General features: G+C 41.4%; 4 protein-coding genes and 2 pseudogenes across 5 annotated transcripts in view; 5 read left to right on the top strand and 1 right to left on the bottom strand.

The window, feature by feature from the left end:
- Nucleotides 1-25,080, bottom strand: part of LOC146579369 (uncharacterized) — a 128,122-nt gene that overhangs the window by 42,664 nt on the left and 60,378 nt on the right. The window lies entirely within an intron of this gene.
- On the top strand, nucleotides 523-3,905 carry LOC146579377 (uncharacterized). The gene is made up of 3 exons (XM_085269327.1): nucleotides 523-605; nucleotides 949-1,079; nucleotides 1,675-3,905. The coding sequence occupies exons 2-3, from the start codon at nucleotides 997-999 to the stop codon at nucleotides 2,552-2,554; spliced, it is 963 nt and encodes a 320-aa protein (XP_085125453.1). The 5' UTR covers nucleotides 523-605; nucleotides 949-996; the 3' UTR covers nucleotides 2,555-3,905.
- On the top strand, nucleotides 6,701-7,759 carry LOC146579376 (uncharacterized; annotated as a pseudogene).
- Nucleotides 9,072-24,976, top strand: LOC146579373 (uncharacterized). Of its 2 annotated transcripts, XM_085269315.1 has the most exons (7): nucleotides 9,072-9,201; nucleotides 16,728-16,852; nucleotides 17,134-17,180; nucleotides 17,321-17,501; nucleotides 17,738-17,809; nucleotides 18,153-18,283; nucleotides 23,642-24,976. In XM_085269315.1, the coding sequence occupies exons 6-7, from the start codon at nucleotides 18,201-18,203 to the stop codon at nucleotides 24,669-24,671; spliced, it is 1,113 nt and encodes a 370-aa protein (XP_085125441.1). In that variant the 5' UTR covers nucleotides 9,072-9,201; nucleotides 16,728-16,852; nucleotides 17,134-17,180; nucleotides 17,321-17,501; nucleotides 17,738-17,809; nucleotides 18,153-18,200; the 3' UTR covers nucleotides 24,672-24,976. The 2 variants fall into 2 exon arrangements, with proteins under 2 accessions (XP_085125441.1, XP_085125442.1); XM_085269316.1 differs by lacking the exons at nucleotides 9,072-9,201; nucleotides 16,728-16,852; nucleotides 17,134-17,180 and having other exon boundaries at nucleotides 17,289-17,501.
- Nucleotides 9,073-13,045, top strand: LOC146579375 (uncharacterized). Its single transcript, XM_085269326.1, has 2 exons — nucleotides 9,073-9,201; nucleotides 10,862-13,045. The coding sequence occupies exons 1-2, from the start codon at nucleotides 9,119-9,121 to the stop codon at nucleotides 11,739-11,741; spliced, it is 963 nt and encodes a 320-aa protein (XP_085125452.1). The 5' UTR covers nucleotides 9,073-9,118; the 3' UTR covers nucleotides 11,742-13,045.
- On the top strand, nucleotides 15,784-16,842 carry LOC146579374 (uncharacterized; annotated as a pseudogene).

Raw genomic sequence — 25,080 nt, 5'->3', positions numbered from 1 at the left:
TCCTCACAAAGACAAACTGTGTGAAAATAGATTTATTTCAGATTTATGTATTAATCTGGTGTCAGTGGTTGATGTCCAAGCTTGTGTAGTTGACAGTTCGTGTGGTCCTCAGATCATCTCCACTGGGATTTAGAGGAACACTGTTCTTAAACAGAGAACTGAAATAAATTATTATAATTTTAAAATGACTTCCTGTATGTTCACATCTCCCTGAATGCAGTTGTGACTGTGAGGTAGACCCCTGCTTACAGAGCTGACACGTACAGAGGACGAGATTAAACTCTGTGTCTTATCTTTTATGAGGAAGTGGAAACATGTAGAGCTGCTGCTGGAACGTTAATTTGTTTACTTCCATAGAGTGAGAATGTCTGTTAAAAACAAAAACTACTGATAATATACATAATCCACATGACGCAGTGAATTTTACTTTAAGATGTTTTTCTTTCGTTTTCTTTGTGTAAATAACGGGGATTACCCTGGTGTCTGTGCTTTCACTTTCACCGTGTTTTTATTTGCCTGTGATCTTGATTCAGGCTACATAAAGATCGCTGAACACCTCGCATGATCAGACTCCTTCACACACTCACTTGTGCTCTCCAAAGCAGGTAAGGCAAACAGTCTGATTCAGACTGAAAGTTTAACGTCTTCATGTGTGGTGATTATTATTGCCGCTTTCATTGGTGATCTATGTGATCCACTCTGTACATACTTTATATCATAGTTGGATTATTGATCAGCAGACGTTATGAAGGCTTCATTTTAACAAGATGTTGATATTCAAATGTTCACAGAGGTTTTCTGTCATTCAGCTAAACTCAAAAATCAGGTGGACAAAATAATAGAAACAGTGTAAATCTGAGTGGACGTGTCTTTGTTCACTTTGAAGATCTTTAAAACAGAATAATATCACTGTGCTACAGCTACACTTGACTTATGGTTGTTCTTCAGGTCACAGGAGGAGCTGCTTTGTGTTCCTGAGCTGATTATCGACTGAATATGGACAAAGACGAACTCGAACTCATCATGGCTCTGAGAGCCATGGCTTTTTTAGAGGCGTTGGAAATACAAGCGGAAATTCTGTGAGTCTCTCACGAACAAATTTATTTAGAAGATAATAAAGATTTTCATATTTCAGTCACTGTACAATGAAGAAAACTATTTAAATTAATTGTGTCTAAATCCACTTTTTGAATGGGGCTTTTTGAACATTATGGGGTGGTGGAGATTTGAAGCTGTGACAGAAATCAAATGAACATGAATCCAGTTTTAAAAGAAAAAGCAGAAAGAGAGCTGAGTGATAAACCTGAGGTCATACCTGCCTCCATTTTATTTTTTACATGAAATCCTTCCTCACAGAGTTTGTTATAATTATAGCAAATCTTCTGTTAATAGTATGTAGAGTCACGACTTCTGCAGGTCTTTTATCTGTGGTTCACTGCAGAAGTTTAATGTAGTGATTAGAAGTGAAACTCAGCTAAAGTCAAATTCTGTAGTGACAGGCTGGACATGCTGTCTGTCACAGGGTGGCAGAAAACTTGTATGATTAAAAATATCACAACAGATCTGCATATGTGTGCTCATATATAACCTCACTCTCTTTAGTATCACACTGATCCAGTCAAAGCTTTCTGTACTTGCTAAAAAAGATTTATTTTTTTTGTTGTTTTATAAAAGGAAAAGGCTGGCTGATGCGTGTCGCCCTGAAAGTCCCAGGAGCTCTGCTGAAAGGAAAAGATTAATAAACCTTGCAACAGAAAACTGCAAAGACGAAACTGTCCTGCAGTGGCTGAGAGAAAATTCAGAGTCTGGCACCTTCAGAAAACTCTCAGACATGTTTGATTTTCTGAAAAGTAAAATTGATGAAGAAGAAAAGAAGAACCACAGAGACACTGTTGACATAATCTTTGTGGCACATGGATCAATCACAGACTCCATGATCCCAGCCAAGTGTTTGCTGCCTCTGCCCACCATCACTGACCTGGTCCTGTACTCTCCCTGGAACTGTGCCACCACACCTGAAGTGACCTATGGCATTGCAACAGGAAAAATGAGGCCACAGCACAGAGTTTTTTACCGTGATCTTCCACTGCCGTTTGTTCCCCACAGTGGAATTCTTTTTGACGAACATCAACCCCCAAATCTGCCAAACTACTGGAACTCACTGAAGAAAGCCGGAGGACAGAAGATCCCAAATATCAGTGTTAGCCCTCTGCAGGAAGATGAAGGAGTGTGGGAAAGATTTAAGTCTCTCTCAACAAAATATGGTCCACCAGGAAGAAACCGCATCGTCATCCCGTTCATCCTCCCGGAAGAGAGTGAAAGTGTCCCGTTCTCTGTCGTCTGCTTGGCTCTGTCCCTGGTGCTCCTCTCTTCCAGGTTTAAAGCCACCGTGCACCTTGATACCTGTCTGAGTGATAAGTCTACAGGACAGAAATCTGACAGGAAGTATCTGCAGGAGCAGTACTGCTGCACTGAAGACAACACTGTGATGACATGCTCACCAGATGCATTCAGTGTGAACTGGTTGGATCGTATTAAGAGTCTGTTTAGTTAAATACACTCAATCGACATCTTATCATCTTTTCTGTGTTAAATGTTTTGAAACTGTTTCAGAAACATCACAAAAACAGTTTTATTGTTTCTCTGAAAAAAGAAACCCACACAGGACTCATGTTGAACATATGTTTGAGTTTAATTACAATCACAGATGTTTCCAGTAGTTCAAAGTAGCCTTCAGTCTATCAGCCAGTTTCACTTCTTTAATGAAGCCTACATGAATCAGAATCAGAATACTTTATTGATCCCTAGGGGAATTTATTTAATTATTACATGAACCAGTCTCCAGATTTTTGTGCACTTTAAGCTGTTTGTGTTGTTGCTGCTTTCCTCAGAGCTCAGGCTGGACTTCAGTGTACAGACTGTCTTATACTTTATCCTGACAGAAAAGAGTACACAGCACTTTATTGTCTAGTTTAGCTCCATACTGACATGGAGGTAAACCTGCAAACAGCTCAGCAGACAAAGATACACAGAGTGTGTAAACTCTGTCTTTCTGTGTAATTTAAACACCTTAATGTATCTATTTTTTTTATGATGAAATCAAACTACATTTTGGATTCTTGTATTATTTGTACTTTCTTGACTTTTTATATCAATGTCATTTAAAACATAATGACTTTAATTCATTGCTGGGATGTGACTGAAGCAGAGTCACATGTGATAAAATCCACTGCTCTTTGTGGAGCTCACAGGCGGAAGTGAGTTTCAATCAGCAGGCATTATGAAAATGAATGAACTGTGAAAATGAAGCAGAAATTAAACTTTAATCAATGAGCACTTTATCACCAGAAGCATCGACTCATCTGCTTCTCAGTGACATTTAGAGATTATATACAAAACACAAAGGTAATAAGAAATAGACAAACTGAATGTCCATTATGTGTGTACCTTTACAGATACACTCAGTCATGGTTTTTTAAATATATATTTTCATTTTCCTCTTCATCCAACAAAGTTGACTTTGTTCATGTGGTTGCAGCATTTTCAGTGTGAGAAACTTTCCCTCCTTGAAGTGACTTCTTCCTCCTTATAAACACTGCAGCTGCATAGTGATTGAAACCAGCACCACACTGAGCCAGTTTTATAAATGTGAAAAATGGGAGTGGACATCCCTAAGATGAGAATCCCATCAGCTTACACTGCTGTGTATAACTCCTGGCCTCTCATCAATAGTCATAGCAGCTTGCATATTAACCATCAGATGAACAGAATCAACTTTCTGAGATTTGCTTACCTGGATTATTGAGCATGCATCTCTTAGTTGTTTCAAAGGACAAAAACAGTGAATATTTGTTTGAGAATAAAATGAAAATGTTGAATAGAATGAAAGTAATAAAACAAAGATGAAAGAGGAAGAAAATGGTTTGTGTTCCTGTGTCCTGACTAGTTGTAACACACAGGTGTATATGAATGTTTACAATAAGAATACATCAGAAAAAGATAAACAGTGATGTAAATCAGATGATTTATGGGAAACTGTAGTCTGCAGGACTTACTGATGCACTTTAGACCATAACGTAAAACTCAGTTACAAACTTGTGTTTGTGTATAGATGTGTATATAGATATATAGGCAGATGGATGATTTTGCTGTTATTTTTATTTCATCACAAAGTTTTTATTTCTATCCAGTGATCTTCAACTCATGTCAGATGGTTCAAACACTACTGTTAGATCAAAGCTGCTGGTATTTTACAGAAACACACTTTAGTGCAGGTACTTGTATGTACTTTTAGTGGTAACTGTGACCAGTGTGACTCCTAACTTATCATAGTTTCATGACAATCTTTACCTGAACGTAAACAATCAGCTAGCAAAGTGAAAGTAAACAACAAGTGAAACAAAACTAAACAGTGAATGAAACAGAGCAGGAACACATTCTCCAGAGAAAGGGGAGTAAAAACAGTATAATCATGTCACCATAGTGTCTCTACAACTTTACAAAGTCAGACTCAGTTCAGTACTCATGAACGTGTTCACTCTCATAGTCTTCGTGCGGTCTTTGTGGTAAATGTCTCCCCCGCGTAGAGACAGTTTAAGTTAATAACTGAAGAGAGTTCATCTTTAATGAACCCAACTGATTACAATCCAGGGCCATGTTAAACCTGGAAGCGTCTGTATGGTGACATGTACGAATGCTCTAGGTATTTAGGAAACGAACTTCAGTCCTTCATTTATTACCTCCTTTAGCAGTGAATATATTTATTCATCATTTATGAAAGGAGAGGAGAAATATCATCCCAACAACCATCTGACTATTTGATTAACAAAGCTAATGAAGTTGCACAGATTATGCATCATGTACAGGCTATGACCTGCTGACCTGCTGTTGAATTCAGTTGCTCTACACAACTGAATTCAACAAGATGTAAAGAGATGTTTCATGAGTTGTCCAGACATACTTCCACTCTCTGAGAGTACACTGTCTTTATACTAGATGGTATAAAGTTGGTATGAAAGGGAAAATCAGCGAATGGATCTAAGAATCGTCAGCTAAAAATCATATTAATCTCTGCTTCACTTGCTGTAAGCTACCTCTGAGCATTAAGCCACAGCCACTGTGCACCAGTCACACATTATTCTTTACTTTAAACCATTACAGTGCAGCAAACTAATCCATCAAAACATAGATAAGTGGCAGCAAAGCAACTGAGTGAACAGTAGAAGACAAAATGTGGCGGGGTGTGGTCTGCGGTGCCGCTGCAGGGGAGGCCGACACACCTGAGAGGCATCTGCAATCACACGTCGCCAACTGTTGTGATTGTGGATGGTGTGTGTCAGGCTGTGAGCTGTGGAGCAGCAGCCAACTTGGGGTGATCGTGGCTCAAGAGTTGGGAGTTCGCCTTGTAATCGGAAGGTTGCCGGTTCGAGCCCCGGCTTGGACAGTCTCGGTCGTTTTGTCCTTGGGCAAGACACTTCACCCGTTACCTACTGGTGGTGGTCAGAGGGCCCGGTGGCGCCAGTGTCCGGCAGCCTCGCCTCAGGGTGGCTGTGGCTACAATGTAGCTTGTCATCACCAATGTGTGGATGACTGGATATGTAAAGCGCTATACAAATACAGGCCATTTACCAACTGTGTTTGTACAGCAACCGTGTGTGTAAAGTCTGCTGCAAAGCATGTACATGTCGTCAGGTCTGCCGTGGTTCGGTTACACTATAATATTAAAAAGAGGTAAAGAGGTTAAACACAGAATAAAACACAGATGATGTAGACAAACCAGCAGAGTGTGAGTGTGTGTGAGAGGAAAAGTATAGTATTAAAAGTTCTGTATGACTGTGTGTTTAAGTTGCTTTCATCAACACTTTGGGGTTTTATTAGGTTTCGAGGTTTCTGCAGCAGGAACTCTTTTAGCCACAGATCACTGCAAAATGTCACAAGAGAGTGGTTAGAAAATTAGAAGAAGCAGAACCAGCACACTGTGTCTCAGAGCTCTACATGTGAGCTGAACAGCTGACAGTAAATCAGCTGGTTTACAGGAACTCTCAGCTGTTGTGTAAACACACCGTCACTGCTGTAAGTCTCCTGCCAGGTGTGTGATGGAAGATTTAAGATTCTTCTACTTCTCTGTGTCAGGATGATCTTAATGAATTCAAAAGTTCCATAATGTCATATTCTGTCTCCATGTAATCGTTCACATATACCACATGTTGCTGTACAAGTTTGATGGTCTGTGTTCTGTGACCATGGTGGGTAAATAACTTGTGTCTAAAAATTATTCTTGTAGGCAGACTGCTGCTGTGCTCGGTAATGTTGTTTGACCTGTTTGTAAAGGTAAAGTAAATCCTCACAAAGAAAACCTGTTTGTGTGAAAATGGATTTATTTCAGATTTGTGTAACCATCTGGTGTCAGTAAAGTGGGATCCTTTGGCTGATGTCTGCAATCGACACAGTGGTGCCTGATCGTCCTGGAAACAGGCCTCTAACCTTGTGGAGTTGAGAAATTGTGTGGTCCTCAGATCATCTCCACTGGGACTTTGAGGAACATTGTTCTTAAACAGAGAACTGAAATAAATTATTATATTTTAAAATGACTCCCTGCATGTTGACATCTCCTTGAATGCAGTCATGACCATGTGGTAGACTCCTGCTTACAGTGGTAACACCTACAGAGGAGGAGATCAAATTCTGTGTCTTATCTTTTATGAAGAAGTGGAAACATGGACCAGGATTTCAAGACCCCAAACATGGAGCAATCAGAGACTCCATGATCCCAGCCAGCTGTTTGCTGCCTCTGCCCACCATCACTGACCTGGTCCTGTACTCTCCCTGGAACTGTGCCACCACACCTGATGTAACCTATGACATTGCAACAGGAAAAATGAGGCCATAGCACAGTTTTTCACCGAAGACTTTCACTACTGTTTTTTTTTCCCACGGTGCAATTGTTGTTCACAATTATCAACCCCTGAACCTGCCAGACTACTGGAACTCACTGAAGAAAGCTGGAGGACGCAAGATCCCAAACATCACTGTTAGACCTCTGCGGCCATATGATGGTGCATGGCAAAGATTTAAGTATCTCTCAACAAAATATGGTCTACCAGGACGAAACCGCATCGTCATCCCGTTCATCGTCCCAGGAGAGAGAGAAAGTGTCCCGTTCTCTGTCGTCTGCTTGGCTCTGTCCCTGGTGCTCCTCTCTTCCAGGTTTAAAGCCACCGTGCACCTTGATGCCTGTCTGAGTGATAAGTCAGAAATCTGACAGGAAGTATCTGCAGGAGCAGTACTGCTGCACTGAAGACAACACTGTGATGACATGTTCACCAGATGCATTCAGTGTGAACTGGTTGGAGCGTTTTAGAAGTCTGTTTTTAATTAGATGCACTCATCCACATCTTATGGTCTTTTCAGTCTATCAGCCAGTTTCACTTCTTTAATGAAGCCTACATGAACCAGTCGCCAGAATTTTGTCAAAATTTTTGACAAAAACAGTGAAAGTTGTAAAGAGTGAAATGAAAATGTTGAATAGAACGGCACAGGGCAGGATGTGTGAAGTGGAGGAGAGTAGAGTTAGTAATGTAGCGCCAGCTTGTTGGTGGTATTGTGTGATATGAACAGCAGGGTTTGTCTTGTTTATTTCACAAGGGAGAGCACTGGAGGGGAGATCCATGGGAGTCGCGATGGAGGGGAAACGTCCAGAGGCGGGCCGCTGCTCCGAAAGGGAAAGTTTGCCAACACCCACAGACATGACAGTTTCTGAGAGGCTACACGTAAGCTGAACTGCTGAGAGTAAATCAGCTGGTTTACAGGAACTCTCATCTGTTGTGTAAACACACTGTCACTGCTGTAAAATCAGCTGATAAGAGGTTTAAAGTCTCCTGTCAGGTGTGTGATGGACAGTTTTAAGATTCTTCTAATTCTCTGTGTCAAGATGACCTTAATGAATTAAAAAGGTTCATATCATCATATTCTGTCTCTAATTGTTCTACTTGTTCAACTTAACTTGTGTCCATAAATGACTCTTGTTATTCTTCTTGGTCTAAAACCAGGCAGACTGCTGCTGTGCTCTGTGTTGTTGTCCGATCTGTTTCCAAAGGTAAAGTAAATCCTCACAAAGACAAACTGTGTGAAAATAGATTTATTTCAGACTTGTGTATTAATCTGGTGTCAGTGGTTGATGTAAATTATTATAATTTTAAAATGACTCCCTGTATGTTCACATCTCCCTGAATGCAGTTGTGACTGTGAGGTAGACTCCTGCTTACAGAGCTGACACGAGGAGGAGATTGAATTCTGTGTCTTATCTTTTATGAAGAAGTGGAAACATGTACCATGATTTCAAGACCCCAAAGAGCTAAACTAGCAAAAACCTAGAAAATGAACAACCTCTACTGTGTTTGTATCTCTGCCTTCACAGGTTGGTATGAATGAGCCTCACAGAGCTGCTGCTGGAACCTTAATTTGTTTACTTCCATAGAGTGAGAATGGCTGTTAAAAACAAAAACTACTGATAATATAAATAATCCACATGACGCAGTGAATTTTACTTTAAGATGTTTTTCTTTCGTTTTCTTTGTGTAAATAACGGGGATTACCCTGGTGTCTGTGCTTTCACTTTCACTGTGTTTTTATTTGCCTGTGATCTTGATTCAGGCTACATAAAGATCGCTGAACACCTCGCATGATCAGATTCCTTCACACACTCACTTGTGCTCTCCAAAGCAGGTAAGGCAAACAGTCTGATTCAGACTGAAAGTTTAACGTCTTCATGTGCGGTGATTGTTGTTGCTGCTTTCATTGGTGATCTATGTGATCCACTCTGTACATACTTTATATCATAGTTGGATTATTGATCAGCAGACTTTATGAAGGCTTCAGTTTAACAAGCTGGTGACATTCAATTGTTCACAGAGGTTTTCTGTCATTCAGCTAAACTCAAAAATCAGGTGGACAAAATAATAGAAACAGTGTAAATCTGAGTGGGCGTGTCTTTGTTCACTTTGAAGATCTTTAAAACAGAATAATATCACTGTGCTACAGCTACACTTGACTTATGGTTGTTCTTCAGGTCGCAGGAGGAGGAGCTGCTTTGTGTTCCTGAGCTGATTATCAACTGAATATGGACAAAGACGAACTCGAACTCATCATGGCTCTGAGAGCCATGGCTTTTTTAGAGGCGTTGGAAATGCAAGCGGAAATTCTGTGAGTCTCTGAAGAACAAATTTATTTGGAAGATAATAAAGATTTTCATATTTCAGTCACTGTACAATGAAGAAACCTATTTAAATTAATTGTGTCTAAATCCACTTTTTGAATGGGGCTTTTTGAACATTATGGGGTGGTGGAGATTTGAAGCTTTGACAGAAATCAAATGAACATGAATCCAGTTTTAAAAGTAAAAGGAGAAAGAGAGCTGAGTGATAAACCTGAGGTCATACCTGCCTCCATTTTATTTTTTACATGAAATCCTTCCTCACAGAGTTTGTTATAATTATAGCAAATCTTCTGTTAATAGTATGTAGAGTCACAACTTCTGCAGGTCTTTTATCTGTGGTTCACTGCAGAAGTTTAATGTAGTTAGAAGTGAAACTCAGCTAAAGTCAAACTCTATAGTGACAGGCTGGACATGCTGTCTGTCACAGGGTGGCAGAAAACTTTTATGATTAAAAATATCACAACTAGGGATGGGTACCGGTGTCCGGTGCCATGATGGCACCGGTTCTGACATAACCGGTAGTAACCAGACCAAAAAGCAGCGCACATTTCGGTGCTTTATTTCGGTGCTTTTTTTTCCCTGAGAGGTCATACACTTTGGATTCTAGCCAATCATTTTACCTTTGCAAGCGTAGTAGGCGGGCCCAGGTACGTACGTTCTTGTAGAGCAGAGCTACAGATTAAAAATGCCCAAGGCGAAGCAGTCAAAAGTCTGGCTGTACTTCACAGCAAAAGATGCAAACTCAGGAGCAACAAGTGCTTTAAGCTGATACTGTGATACTGTCAAAGGAGGTAACACCTCAAATCCGATGAAAAACCTGGCGACACATAGTGTTTTTTTGGGGGGTTTTTAAAGCCGAGAAATGCGCCGTATTTGATAGCTTGCTGTGAGACCTCACACCGAGCACATCTACTGCTGGTGTGGCGCCTGTTATCAGACCCGGAGTTAGCAACATTCCCCCAAAAACACAAAGAGGAGAGTGCTGGCCCCTAGCCCTGCCAGTGTAGCAGAAATGATGAGGATGATGATGGCAGCAGCAGCCGTGCTTCTCTGCGTGAGTAGCTTAATGTTGTTCGTGTGTAATTTACGCTGAGTAGGCTAACCACGTTATTACATTAATGCATGTAAGGTGAACTAGCAAACATCATCATAGCTACATGCGGCTGTCCTCTTGTTTGATGGCAGATACTCCCTTCACCCTGGCCAAAAAGGCTAAAATGACCAAAGAAAAAGTGGAAAACAGTTAAACATGAGAGGTTTTTGGACAAAGTTTGTGTTTTTTTCCATTGTTTAAGCACTGCTTCCAGCCAAGAGTGATACCATATATGCCCCATAGCTGCAGAAAAGGCTAACATTGTTATCTTTTTACAAAAAAACAGTTAAACATGAGAGGTTTTTGGACCAATTTTGTGTTCTCCATTCTTTAAGCACTGGTTTGAGCACCGTTTAAGCACCGGCACCGTTTCAAAAGTACCGGTTTGGCACCGGTATCGGATAAAACCTAAACGATACCCATCCCTAATCACAACAGATCTGCATATGTGTGCTGATATATGACCTCACTCTCTTTAGTATCACACTGATCCAGTCAAAGCTTTCTGCACTTGCTAAAAAAGATTTATTTTTATTTTGGTTGTTTTATAAAAGGAAAAGGCTGGCTGATGCGTGTCGCCCTGAAAGTCCCAGGAGCTCTGCTGAAAGGAAAAGATTAATAAACCTTGCAATAGAAAACTGCAAGGATGAAACTGTCCTGCAGTGGCTGAGAGAAAATTCAGAGTCTGGCACCTTCAGAAAACTCTCAGACATGTTTGATTTTCTGAAAAGTAAAATTGATGAGGAAGAAAAGAAGAACCATGATGACACTGTTGACATAATCTTTGTGGCACATGGAGCAATCAGAGACTCCATGATCCCAGCCAAGTGTTTGCTGCCTCTGCCCACCATCACTGACCTGGTCCTGTACTCTCCCTGGAACTGTGGCACCACTGGTGCTGTAACCTATGGCATTGCAACAGGGAAAATGAGGCCACAGCACAGAGTTTTTTACCGTAATCTTCCACTACCGTTTGTTTCCCACGGTGGAATTCTCTTTGACGAACATCAACCCCCGAATCTGCCAAACTGCTGGAACTCACTGAAGAAAGCCGGAGGACAGAAGATCCCAAACATCATTGTTAGACCTCTGAAGGAAGATGAAGGAGTATGGAAAAGATTTAAGTCTCTCTCAACAAAATATGGTCCACCAGGACGAAACCGAATCGTCATCCCGTTCATCGTCCCAGGAGAGAGAGAAAGTGTCCCATTCTCTGTCGTTGCCTTGGCTCTGTCCCTGGTGCTCCTCTCCTCCAGGTTTAAAGCCACCGTGCACCTTGATACCTGTCTGAGTGATCAGTCTACAGGACAGAAATCTGACAGGAAGTATCTGCAGGAGCAGTACCACTGCACTGAAGACAACACTGTGATGACATGCTCACCAGATGCATTCAGTGTGAACTGGTTGGATCGTATTAAGAGTCTGTTTAGTTAAATACACTCAATCGACATCTTATCATCTTTTCTGTGTTAAATGTTTTAAAACTGTTTCAGAAACATTAAACCACAAAAACAGTTTCATTGTTTCTCTGAAAAAAGAAACCCACACAGGACTCATGTTGAACATATGTTTGAGTTTAATTACAATCACAGATGTTTCCAGTAGTTCAAAGTAGCCTTCAGTCTATCAGCCAGTTTCACTTCTTTAATGAAGCCTACATGAATCAGAATCAGAATACTTTATTGATCCCTAGGGGAATTTATTTAATTATTACATGAACCAGTCTCCAGATTTTTGTGCACTTTAAGCTGTTTGTGTTGTTGCTGCTTTCCTCAGAGCTCAGGCTGGACTTCAGTGTACAGACTGTCTTATACTTTATGCTGACAGAAAAGAGTACACAGCACTTTATTGTCTAGTTTAGCTCCACACTGACATGGAGGTAAATCTCTCTGTGTAATTTAAAGATATCACCTGTATTTATCTATTTTTTTATGATGAAATCAAACTACATTTTGGTTTCTTGTATCGTTTGTACTTTCTTGACTTTTTATATTAATTTAAATTAAAACATAATGACTTTAATTCATTGCTGGGATGTGACTGAAGCAGAGTCACATGTGATAAAATCCAGTGCTCTTTATGGAGCTCACAGGTGGAAGTGAGTTTCAATCAGCAGGCATTATGAAAATGAATGAACTGTGAAAATGAAGCAGAAATTAAACTTTAATCAATGAGCACTTTATCACCAGAAGCATCGACTCATCTGTTTCTCAGTGACATTTAGAGATTATATACAAAACACAAAGGTAATAAGAAATAGACAAACTGAATGTCCATTATGTGTGTACCTTTACAGATAAACTCTCATGTTTTTTAAATATATATATTCATTTTCCTCTTTATCCAACAAAGTTGACTCTCTTCATGTGGTTGCAGCATTTTCAGTGTGAGAAACTTTCCCTCCTTGAAGTGACTTCTTCATCCTTATAAACACTGCAGCTGTATAGTGATTGAAACCAGCACCACACTGAGCCAGTTTTATAAATGTGAAAAATGGGAGTGGACATCCCTAAGATGAGAATCCCATCAGCTTACACTGCTGTGTATAACTCCTGGTCTCTCATCAATAGTCATAGCAGCTTGCATATTAACTATCAGATGAACAGAATCAACTTTCTGAGATTTGCTTACCTGGATTATTGAGCATGCATCTCTTAGTTGTTTCAAAGGACAAAAACAGTGAATATTTTTTTGAGAGTAAAATGAAAATGTTGAATAGAATGAAAGTAATAAAACAAAGATGAAAGAGGAAGAAAATGGTTTGTGTTCCTGTGTCCTGACTAGTTGTAACACACAGGTGTATATGAATGTTTACAATAACAATAAATCAGAAAAAGATAAACAGTGATGTAAATCAGATGATTTATGGGAAACTGTAGTCTGCAGGACTTACTGATGCACTTTAGACCATAACGTAAAACTCAGTTACAAATTTGTGTATAGATGTGTATATAGATATATAGGCAGATTGATGATTTTGCTGTTATTTTTATTTCATCACAAAGCTTTTATTTCTATCCAGTGATCTTCAACTCATGTCAGATGGTTCAAACACTACTGTTAGATCAAAGCTGCTGGTATTTTACAGAAACACACTTTAGTGCAGGTACTTGTATGTACTTTTAGCGGTGACTGTGACCAGTGTGACTCCTAACTTATCATAGTTTCATGACAATCTTTACCTGAACGTAAACAATCAGCTAGCAAAGTGAAAGTAAACAACAAGTGAAACAAAACTAAACAGTGAATGAAACAGAGCAGGAACACATTCTCCAGAGAAAAGGGGAATAAAAACAGTATAATCATGTCACCATAGTGTCTCTACAACTTTACAAAGTCAGACTCAGTTCAGTACTCATGAACGTGTTCACTCTCATAGTCTTCGTGCGGTCTTTGTGGTAAATGTCTCCCCCGCGTAGAGACAGTTTAAGTTAATAACTGAAGAGAGTTCATCTTTAATGAACCCAACTGATTACAATCCAGGGCCATGTTAAACCTGGAAGCGTCTGTATGGTGACATGTACGAATGCTCTAGGTATTTAGGAAAAGACCTTCAGTCCTTCATTTATTACCTCCTTTAGCAGTGAATATATTTATTCATCATTTATGAAAGGAGAGGAGAAATATCATCCCAACAACCATCTGACTATTTGGTTAACAAAGCTAATGAAGTTGCACAGATTATGCATCATGTCCAGGCTATGAACTGCTGACCTGCTGTTGAATTCAGTTGCTCTACACAACTGAATTCAACAAGATGTAAAGAGATGTTTCATGAGTTGTCCAGACATACTTCCACTCTCTGAGAGTACACTGTCTTTATACTAGATGGTATAAAGTTGGTATGAAAGGGAAAATCAGCGAATGGATCTAAGAATCGTCAGCTAGAAATCATATTAATCTCTGCTTCACTTGCTGTAAGCTACCTCTGAGCATTAAGCCACAGCCACTGTGCACCAGTCACACGTTATTCTTTACTTTAAACCAATACAGTGCAGCAAACTAATCCATCAAAACATGGATAAGTGGCAGCAAAGCAACTGAGTGAACAGTAGAAGACAAAATGTGGCGGGGTGTGGTCTCCGGTGCCGCTGCAGGGGAGGCCGACACATCTGAGAGGCATCTGCAATCACACGTAGCCAACTTGGGGTGATCGTGGCTCAAGAGTTGGGAGTTTGCCTTGTAATCAGAAGGTTGCCGGTTCGAGCCCCGGCTTGGACAGTCTCGGTCGTTTTGTCCTTGGGCAAGACACTTCACCCGTTGCCTACTGGTGGTGGTCAGAGGGCCCGGTGGCGCCAGTGTCCGGCAGTCTCCCCTCAGGGTGGCTGTGGCTACAATGTAGCTTGTCATCACCAATGTGTGGATGACTGGATATGTAAAGCGCTATACAAATACAGGCCATTTACCAACTGTGTTTGTACAGCAACCGTGTGTGTAAAGTCTGCTGCAAAGCATGTACATGTCGTCAGGTCTGCCGTGGTTCGGTTACACTATAATATTAAAAAGAGGTAAAGAGGTTAAACACAGAATAAAACACAGATGATGTAGACAAACCAGCAGAGTGTGAGTGTGTGTGAGAGGAAAAGTATAGTATTAAAAGTTCTGTATGACTGTGTGTTTAAGTTGCTTTCATCAACACTTTGGGGTTTTATTAGGTTTCGAGGTTTCTGCAGCAGGAACTCTTTTAGCCACAGATCACTGCAAAATGTCACAAGAGAGTGGTTAGAAAATTAGAAGAAGCAGAACCAGCACACTGTGTCTCAGAGCTCTACATGTGAGCTGAACAGCTGGCAGTAAATCAGCTGGTTTACAGGAACTCTCAGCTGTTGTGTAAACACCGTCACTGCTGTAAGTCTCCTGCCAGGTGTGTGATGGAAGATTTAAGATTCTTCTACTTCTCTGTGTCAGGATGATCTTAATGAATTCAAAAGTTCCATAATGTCATATTCTGTCTCCATGTAATCGTTCACATATACCACATGTTGCTGTACAAGTTTGATGGTCTGTGTTCTGTGACCATGGTGGGTAAATAACTTGTGTCTAAAAATTATTCTTGTAGGCAGACTGCTGCTGTGCTCGGTAATGTTGTTTGACCTGTTTGTAAAGGTAAAGTAAATCCTCACAAAGAAAACCTGTTTGTGTGAAAATGGATTTATTTCAGATTTGTGTAACCATCTGGTGTCAGTAAAGTGGGATCCTTTGGCTGATGTCTGCAATCGACACAGTGGTGCCTGATCGTCCTGGAAACAGGCCTCTAAGCTTGTGTAGTTGAGAGATCGTGTGGTCCTCAGATCATCTCCACTGGGACTTTGAGGAACATTGTTCTTAAACAGAGAACTGAAATAAATTATTATATTTTAAAATGACTCCCTGCATGTTGACATCTCCTTGAATGCAGTCATGACCATGTGGTAGACTCCTGCTTACAGTGGTAACACCTACAGAGGAGGAGATCAAATTCTGTGTCTTATCCTTTATGAAGAAGTGGAAACATGGACCAGGATTTCAAGACCCCAAACATGGAGCAATCAGAGACTCCATGATCCCAGCCAGCTGTTTGCTGCCTCTGCCCACCATCACTGACCTGGTCCTGTACTCTCCCTGGAACTGTGCCACCACACCTGATGTAACCTATGACATTGCAACAGGAAAAATGAGGCCACAGCACAGTTTTTCACCGAAGACTTTCACTACTGTTTTTTTTTCCTACGGTGCAATTGTTGTTCACAATTATCAACCCATGAACCTGCCAGACTGCTGGAACTCACTGAAGAAAGCTGGAGGACGCAAGATCCCAAACATCACTGTTAGACCTCTGCGGCCATATGATGGTGCATGGCAAAGATTTAAGTCTCTCTCAACAAAATATGGTCCACCAGGACGAAACCGCATCGTCATCCCGTTCATCGTCCCAGGAGAGAGAGAAAGTGTCCCGTTCTCTGTCGTTGCCTTGGCTCTGTCCCTGGTGCTCCTCTCCTCCAGGTTTAAAGCCACCGTGCACCTTGATGCCTGTCTGAGTGATAAGTCAGAAATCTGACAGGAAGTATCTGCAGGAGCAGTACTGCTGCACTGAAGACAACACTGTGATGACATGTTCACCAGATGCATTCAGTGTGAACTGGTTGGAGCGTTTTAGAAGTCTGTTTTTAATTAGATGCCCTCATCCACATCTTATGGTCTTTTCAGTCTATCAGCCAGTTTCACTTCTTTAATGAAGCCTACATGAACCAGTCGCCAGAATTTTGTCAAAATTTTTGACAAAAACAGTGAAAGTTGTAAAGAGTGAAATGAAAATATTGAATAGAATGGCACAGGGCAGGATGTGTGAAGTGGAGGAGAGTAGAGTTAGTAATGTAGCGCCAGCTTGTTGTGGGTATTGTGTGATATGAACAGCAGGGTTTGTCTTGTTTATTTCACAAGGGAGAGCACTGGAGGGGAGATCCATGGGAGTCGCGATGGAGGGGAAACGTCCAGAGGCGGGCCACTGCTCCGAAAGGGAAAGTTTGCCAACACCCACAGACATGACAGTTTCTGAGAGGCTACACGTAAGCTGAACTGCTGAGAGTAAATCAGCTGGTTTACAGGAACTCTCATCTGTTGTGTAAACACTCTGTCACTGCTGTAAAATCAGCTGATAAGAGGTTTAAAGTCTCCTTTCAGGTGTGTGATGGACAGTTTTAAGATTCTTCTAATTCTCTGTGTCAAGATGACCTTAATGAATTAAAAAAAGGTTCATATCATCATATTCTGTCTCTAATTGTTCTACTTGTTCAACTTAACTTGTGTCCATAAATGACTCTTGTTATTCTTCTTGGTCTAAAACCAGGCAGACTGCTGCTGTGCTCTGTGTTGTTGTCCGATCTGTTTCCAAAGGTAAAGTAAATCCTCACAAAGACAAACTGTGTGAAAATAGATTTATTTCAGACTTATGTATTAATCTGGTGTCAGTGGTTGATGTAAATTATTATAATTTTAAAATGACTCCCTGTATGTTCACATCTCCCTGAATGCAGTTGTGACTGTGAGGTGGACTCCTGCTTACAGAGCTGACACGAGGAGGAGATTGAATTCTGTGTCTTATCTTTTATGAAGAAGTGGAAACATGTACCATGATTTCAAGACCCCAAAGAGCTAAACTAGCAAAAACCTAGAAAATGAACAACCTCTACTGTGTTTGTATCTCTGCCTTCACAGGTTGGTATGAATGAGCCTCACAGAGCTGCTGCTGGAACCTTAATTTGTTTACTTCCATAGAGTGAGAATGGCTGTTAAAAACAAAAACTACTGATAATATAAATAATCCACATGACGCAGTGAATTTTACTTTAAGATGTTTTTCTTTCGTTTTCTTTGTGTAAATAACGGGGATTACCCTGGTGTCTGTGCTTTCACTTTCATCATGTTTTTATTTGCCTGTGATCTTGATTCAGGCTACATAAAGATCGCTGAACACCTCGCATGATCAGATTCCTTCACACACTCACTTGTGCTCTCCAAGGCAGGTAAGGCAAACAGTCTGATTCAGACTGAAAGTTTAACGTCTTCATGTGCGGTGATTGTTGTTGCTGCTTTCATTGGTGATCTATGTGATCCACTCTGTACATACTTTATATCATAGTTGGATTATTGATCAGCAGACGTTATGAAGGCTTCAGTTTAACAAGCTGGTGACATTCAATTGTTCACAGAGGTTTTCTGTCATTCAGCTAAACTCAAAAATCAGGTGGACAAAATAATAGAAACAGTGTAAATCTGAGTGGGCGTGTCTTTGTTCACTTTGAAGATCTTTAAAACAGAATAATATCACTGTGCTACAGCTACACTTGACTTATGGTTGTTCTTCAGGTCGCAGGAGGAGCTGCTTTGTGTTCCTGAGCTGATTATCAACTGAATATGGACAAAGACGAACTCGAACTCATCATGGCTCTGAGAGCCATGGCTTTTTTAGAGGCGTTGGAAATGCAAGCGGAAATTCTGTGAGTCTCTGAAGAACAAATTTATTTGGAAGATAATAAAGATTTTCATATTTCAGTCACTGTACAATGAAGAAACCTATTTAAATTAATTGTGTCTAAATCCACTTTTTGAATGGGGCTTTTTGAACATTATGGGGTGGTGGAGATTTGAAGCTCTGACAGAAATCAAATGAACATGAATCCAGTTTTAAAAGAAAAAGGAGAAAGAGAGCTGAGTGATAAACCTGAGGTCATACCTGCCTCCATTTTATTTTTTACATGAAATCCTTCCTCACAGAGTTTGTTATAATTATAGCAAATCTTCTGTTAATATCAATCAAGCTTTTATTCGTCACATGCAGGTTGCCCTGCAGTGAAATGGGACCCCCCCCCCCGACCGTACATATATAACACAAACATTACATGGGGATACAGGTCGGAGATTGGTAGAATCAGAAAAACATTGAAATATACACTACAGTGGGGAAAGTACAAGAGGAAAAAAAGAGACCCCTACTCATGCTATGCTTCCATGGTAGGACAGCATGAGAACAGGAAACAAAAAAAACTCATCTGCACAAAAAGCACATAAATGTTCACATCACAACATTGTGAAGACATGACAAGCCACAGGGGTGGGAGGGGGGTGAGGAGTAATCCGAAGCGAACACAGCAGCCGCCCTGCACAGCGCTACCATTCCAACGCGGCACGCAGACCCGCCGTGTTCCCTCGCAGGAAACAAGCATCGAAGGCGTTGGGAAGGGAGGGGGGATGAGTGCGTGCTTATCAGTGTAAGTGTATGTGTGTGCGTGTCCATAGTTCAGCTGAGACAGTGTCCTTCGGCCTATCAGGCTAAGTAAACAGTCCTCCAGCCGATCCAGGTGTCCTTCATGGGATGGGAAGAATAGTCATCACACAGTCGTTATCAGGGAGTTGTTTTGGTGGGCTCCAGCCTTGGGCCTGAGCAGCTGGCGCCGTGGTGTCCAAATGTAGAATATTGTTGATTTCTCCTAATAGTATGTAGTAGAGATGGACCGATCCGATATTACATATCGGTATCGGTCCGATACTGACCTAAATTACTGGATCGGATATCGGAGAAAAATAAAAAATCCATTAAATATCACGAAAGCACCTCACAAAACTTGCAACACGCCGTAACTCACCTCAGAAAGTTAGCACGTCGGAGCAGTATGCATCACGTGATAGAGCGGCTGTGGCATGCGGGACCTGTCGGTGGTCTGGATAGCATGTGGAGCTTCGCTAGCAACCCGGCATTTCATCTCCGACAAAGTTATCCCCGAGAGAAGTAAAGCAAGTGTGTAAGTCCATCTCTGAATGTTTGTAAAGCATTCCCACGTTAAGCTTAACGAGCGACTGCCTCTCACTCTCCTGCTGCTACTTCAATCGTGAAACTGATCAGCTGATCGGCTTTTCTGTCGCGAGTCCGTGTCTCTTGTTTGTTTTTGGTCCACTTTGCGCCAGAAAGAGGAAACCAGCGGCTGAACAACAGCAGCACGTTTAAGCTTGATAAGCTGTTGTTAGGATTTATTTAATATTACTTTCTACACCAGGATCTTTTTCTACGTAGCTGACGGCTGGTAACTGTGCAGGGGCGGATCTAGCAAAGTTTAGCCAGGGGGGCCGATAGGGCATGAACAGGGAAAAGGGGGCACAAAGACATACTTTTCTTTCTTATTCTCATTTAAAATGTCTAGCTTTTAATAAATAATTATCTGACACCCAAAGTTTTAATTTGATGTAAAATGAATAGAAGTCAATTACTGTATATGGTGACTATTAAGTCTAATATATATACCAATACCCTAGTAAGCTATAGTACTTTTTTCTTTGGGAAGGTACCATCTGTGCAGTCTGCAATTTTGTTGAAGAAAGATGTTGAATCTATTTAATATTTCTTGAAAAATAATTGATTTCTGTGCATTTTTTTTTCACACTGCATCAAATTAAGGTTGATTACGTCGATTAAGCATCATGAGGTGGAGCGTGAGGGGTGGTTCCCTATTTTTTATTTATTTATGTTGTTGCTGGGAGTTGGAACCCTATTAGTTAGGTTGCTTAATATTTACGCTAAGTACTCTTTAAAATACCAGAATAGGGAGGATGGTGTAGGTTTAAGTTTATTAGATTGATCAGTATTGCTGAACTATGAATTTTTTTTTTTTTGCATATAGGTATAACAGAATAGCTTTAGTGTAGTTGTTGTTTTAAACTTGAGTATGAACTTGCAGACTTGCAAAATGCAGCAAGATATTTTAAAAAACAGTTTTGTTGATTAAAAAACACTATATCGGATTCATATCGGTATCGGCAGATATCCAAATTTATGATATCGGTATCGGTATCGGACATAAAAAAGTGGTATCGTGCCATCTCTAGTATGTAGAGTCACGACTTCTGCAGGTCTTTTATCTGTGGTTCACTGCAGAAGTTTAATGTAGTGATTAGAAGTGAAACTCAGCTAAAGTCAAACTCTATAGTGACAGGCTGGACATTCTGTCTGTCACAGGGTGGCAGAAAACTTTTATGATTAAAAATATCACAACAGATCTGCATATGTGTGCTCATTAGGGTTGCAACAATACACAAAATTCACGGTTTGGTTCGATACTTTGGTGTCACGGTTCGATACTTTTTCGATACAAAAAAAATGTTCATGCCTTTTTAATTTGTCATTTATTAAATTTTCACGGCACATTCCACACCACATCTCTGTGCGTTCATCATTTGTTTGAAGCCAGCTCACCTCCTGCAACTACTTTTCCGAGAATACGTGCTTCTTTTGTGGTCCAGACTCCTTCTGACATTTCTTTGGAGGTGGAGGAACATCACAGTAATTGCTTAAAGGAGCTTGCTTCTTCGGCATCTTTAAGAGTTCTAAACAAATGTCTGTCCTCCTCCTGAAAATCTTATGTATGCAAACACGCATTGCAACTTCTTATCTTGTGCCCATTTTTTATTTTGACAGCGAATGCGCACCTGCGGACCACATATGTGCAGCCCTGGTTATTTCGCTTGTCATATTGCAGCCACAGAAATTCTTTTGTCCATGAAACTATAAAGCTGCACTTTCTTTTTGCCTTATAGTCTGATTTGTCATAACTTTTCCGTTTTGTGGTAAGCTTTTCTTTGGCTGTCACTTCTTCACCCTATTTGGCTCAGCAGAACTAAAATATTGTGGCGAGCTCAGACAAGGAGGAGACGGAGGTGTCGTTTGGTCTTGCTTCCCGTGAGCTAGCCAGGGAGCACAGCCGTTTATTGAAATCTGCAGAAGAACACTGCCGCTAGCTAAATGCTCAGCGCGGCAACCGCACAGCAACAACAACAACAACAACACACAGGGCGCCCTCTGACCTCGGAAGGACACACCGTTGTAGCGACAGGGCGTCACCCGTCACTATGGCAACATAAACAAAACATAACTGTACAAACAGAACCCCGAACAGCCCTGACCCGCTACATAGCCCCCCACCTAAGGGGTCAGTCGTCCCCGACGACCCCATTACTCCACACAAAGTCCTGCAAATGTCCAGGTGCCGTCTTTTGGCGCACCGGCCGGTCACGACCGGCGGGAGAAAAGTCACTCGGGTCAGAACATGGGGTGCCACCATCATCCCACTTCTGACACCAATGTGGCGAGCTCAGACAAGGAGGAGACGGAGGTGTCGTTTGGTCTTGCTTCCCGTGAGCTAGCCAGGGAGCACAGCCGTTTATTGACATCTGCAGAAGAACACTGCCGCTAGCTAACTGCTCAGCGCGGCAACAGCACAGCAACAACAACAACAACAACACACAGGGCGCCCGGCAACAGCACAGCAACAACAACAACAACACACAGGGCGCCCTCTGACCCCGGAAGGACACACCGTCGCAGCGAGAGGGCGTCACCCGTCACTATGGCAACATAAACAAAACATAACTGTACAAACAGAACCCTGAACAGCCCTGACCCGCTACAATATATATCCTGCTGCTTTTACACACGCACTCACATAAGCTCAGCGTTTCTCTGCGCGATCAACCTCTCACATATTTAAGCTTGCTGCGGGAGATTTCACTTGTCATGTTTGCAAAGTAAGCTAACGATTGATAAGACAACGTCAGAGGAATTGGTGCGCAAATTATCATCACTCACCAATCAGTGCTGTCGCTCTCTATACACAGTTCGCGCGATTGCAAAGTGAAAGCAAAAAAACAAGCGCAAATTCAAACGCGATTTCAATATGTCACATATTGGCAGTGGCTCACCGATGCCAATGACATAATTACCCAGCTACATTTCCGAAAGAATGCAAAAGCATTGACATATATTTTTCCTTCCTACAATAGCCCGACGGGCAGGGAAGAGATAGATTTTGGCAGCCCGACTGGAAAAATCGCTAGCCCCGTGATGTCGGGCAGGCAATTTTGCGAGCCCTGTATCCGATTGAGGAATCACTCATCTTTGGAAAAGAGAGTTTATTACAGAGAAATGGCTCTTTCCAAAATAAAAACTATACTATACGCTTCTTCTGGGCTATATTCTCAGCAGCATATTAAACATATCAGGTCCCCATAAGAAGAATCCTGTGCTAACGGCTGTCTAAATGACTCGGGTAAAGTTTGTAGCATGCGTGCTTGTTGTTTTTGTCTGCTTCCACTTGTCTTTGCACTAGGATGATGTCGGTTTAAATGTGCAGTCATATTTGTTGTGTTCCCACTAGTGCTGTCAGCGTAAATCTCGTTGAAATGACATTAACGCCACAACACGGCAAATCTCCGTTAACGAGCTACCGCGGATCGCCGCGGATCGCCCGTGCATGGGGCTAGACGGCCAACACGTTAACGAGCTAACTGCGCTAACACACTAGCTCCCACCCATGTAATTGAGCATTGCATGGCACATCCAACATACTATTTTACTTTAGTCCATGACTCGCTTACCTTCAGGGTCATACGTCACATGAAAACCAAAATAGTTCCAAAAGCCAGATCTGAATGAGGGTGGGGGAGGTTCAATTTGCCATGTTGCAAGGAGAGCTTAACTTCTGTCTCGCTAGCTTGCCCTGCGCTCAGTGAATCTGCGGTCGACTACTCCGCATAGGCTGCACTGTCGAGCGCAGATCCACTGAGCGCTCAACACAGACAGCATCGTCAGAAGGAAAATTGATAAAACAAATTAAAAATTTATTTTGTATTGTTCATACATATGCGTACCGAACCGAAAGCACTGTATCGAACGGTTCAATATCGATACGAGTATTGTTGCTCCCCTAGTGCTCATATATGACCTCACTCTCTTTAGTATCACAGTGATCCAGTCAAAGCTTTCTGCACTTGCTAAAAAAAGATTTATTTTTTTTGTTGTTTTATAAAAGGAAAAGGCTGGCTGATGCGTGTCGCCCTGAAAGTCCCAGGAGCTCTGCTGAAAGGAAAAGATTAATAAACCTTGCAATAGAAAACTGCAAAGATGAAACTGTCCTGCAGTGGCTGAGAGAAAATTCAGAGTCTGGCACCTTCAGAAAACTCTCAGACATGTTTGATTTCCTGAAAAGTAAAATTGATGAGGAAGAAAAGAAGAACCATGATGACACTGTTGACATAATCTTTGTGGCACATGGAGCAATCAGAGACTCCATGATCCCAGCCAGCTGTTTGCTGCCTCTGCCCACCATCACTGACCTGGTCCTGTACTCTCCCTGGAACTGTGCCACCACACCTGAAGTGACCTATGGCATTGCAACAGGGAAAATGAGGCCACAGCACAGAGTTTTTTACCGTAATCTTCCACTACCGTTTTTTTTCCATAGTGTAACTGTTGTTTACAAACAGCAACCCCCAAACCTGCCAAACTACTGGAACTCACTGAAGAAAGTGGGAGGACGCATGATCCCAAACATCAGTGTTAGACCTCTGGAGGAAGATGATGGCGTGTGGGAAAGATTTAAGTATCTCTCAACAAAATATGGCCCACCAGGAAGAAACCACATCGTCATCCCGTTCATCGTCCCAGGAGAGAGTGAAAGTGTCCCATTCTCTGTCGTTGCCTTGGCTCTGTCCCTGGTGCTCCTCTCCTCCAGGTTTAAAGCCACCGTTCACCTTGATACCTGTCTAAGTGATAAGTCTACAGGACAGAAATCTGACAGGAAGTATCTGCAGGAGCAGTACTACTGCACTGAAGACAACACTGGGATGGCCTGCTCACCAGATGCCTTCGATGTGAACTGGTGGGATTATTTTAAAAGTCTATTTAATGCATTCCATCCACATCTTATCATCTTTTCTGTGTCTGTTTTTAAAAAGCTGTTCCGGAAACATCAAACTATAAAAGCAATTGTTTTATTTGTTGTTGTTGTTTTTCTTGCTGAGGTCAGATTTAAAAAGAAAGTCACACCGAACTCGTATTAGAACATATGTTTGAGTTTAATTACAATTGCAGATGCTTCCAGTAATTTAAAGGTGTCTGCTGTCTATCAGGCAGTTTCACTTCTTTAATGAAGCCTACATGAACCAGTCTCCAGATTGTTTTGCACTTTAATGCACTTTATTGTCTAGTTTAGCTCCATGCTGAGCTTCCGCAGGTCTATTAGCCATGGTTCACTGCAGAAGTTCAATGTAGTGATTAGAAGTCTATAATGACAGGCTGGACATGTTGTCTATCACAGGATGGTAGGAAGTATTTTATGATTAAAAATATCACAACAGAACTAAACAGTTGGGGTTGGGTAACCCAGGGTACCCAGTTGGGTAACCCAGTCAAAGATGTCTGCACTCACTAATTTGTGTCTGTGTGTCTGTTTGTTTGTTTTTCTAAAAG

The sequence above is a fragment of the Mchenga conophoros genome, linkage group LG3 (genome assembly GCF_057382185.1).
Source record: "Mchenga conophoros isolate Kocher_MC1m ecotype Shallow Benthic linkage group LG3, M_conophoros_male_GT1.1, whole genome shotgun sequence".
In the NCBI taxonomy this organism is placed as follows: domain Eukaryota; kingdom Metazoa; phylum Chordata; class Actinopteri; order Cichliformes; family Cichlidae; genus Mchenga; species Mchenga conophoros.
This window is presented reverse-complemented; position numbering and strand designations above follow the sequence as displayed.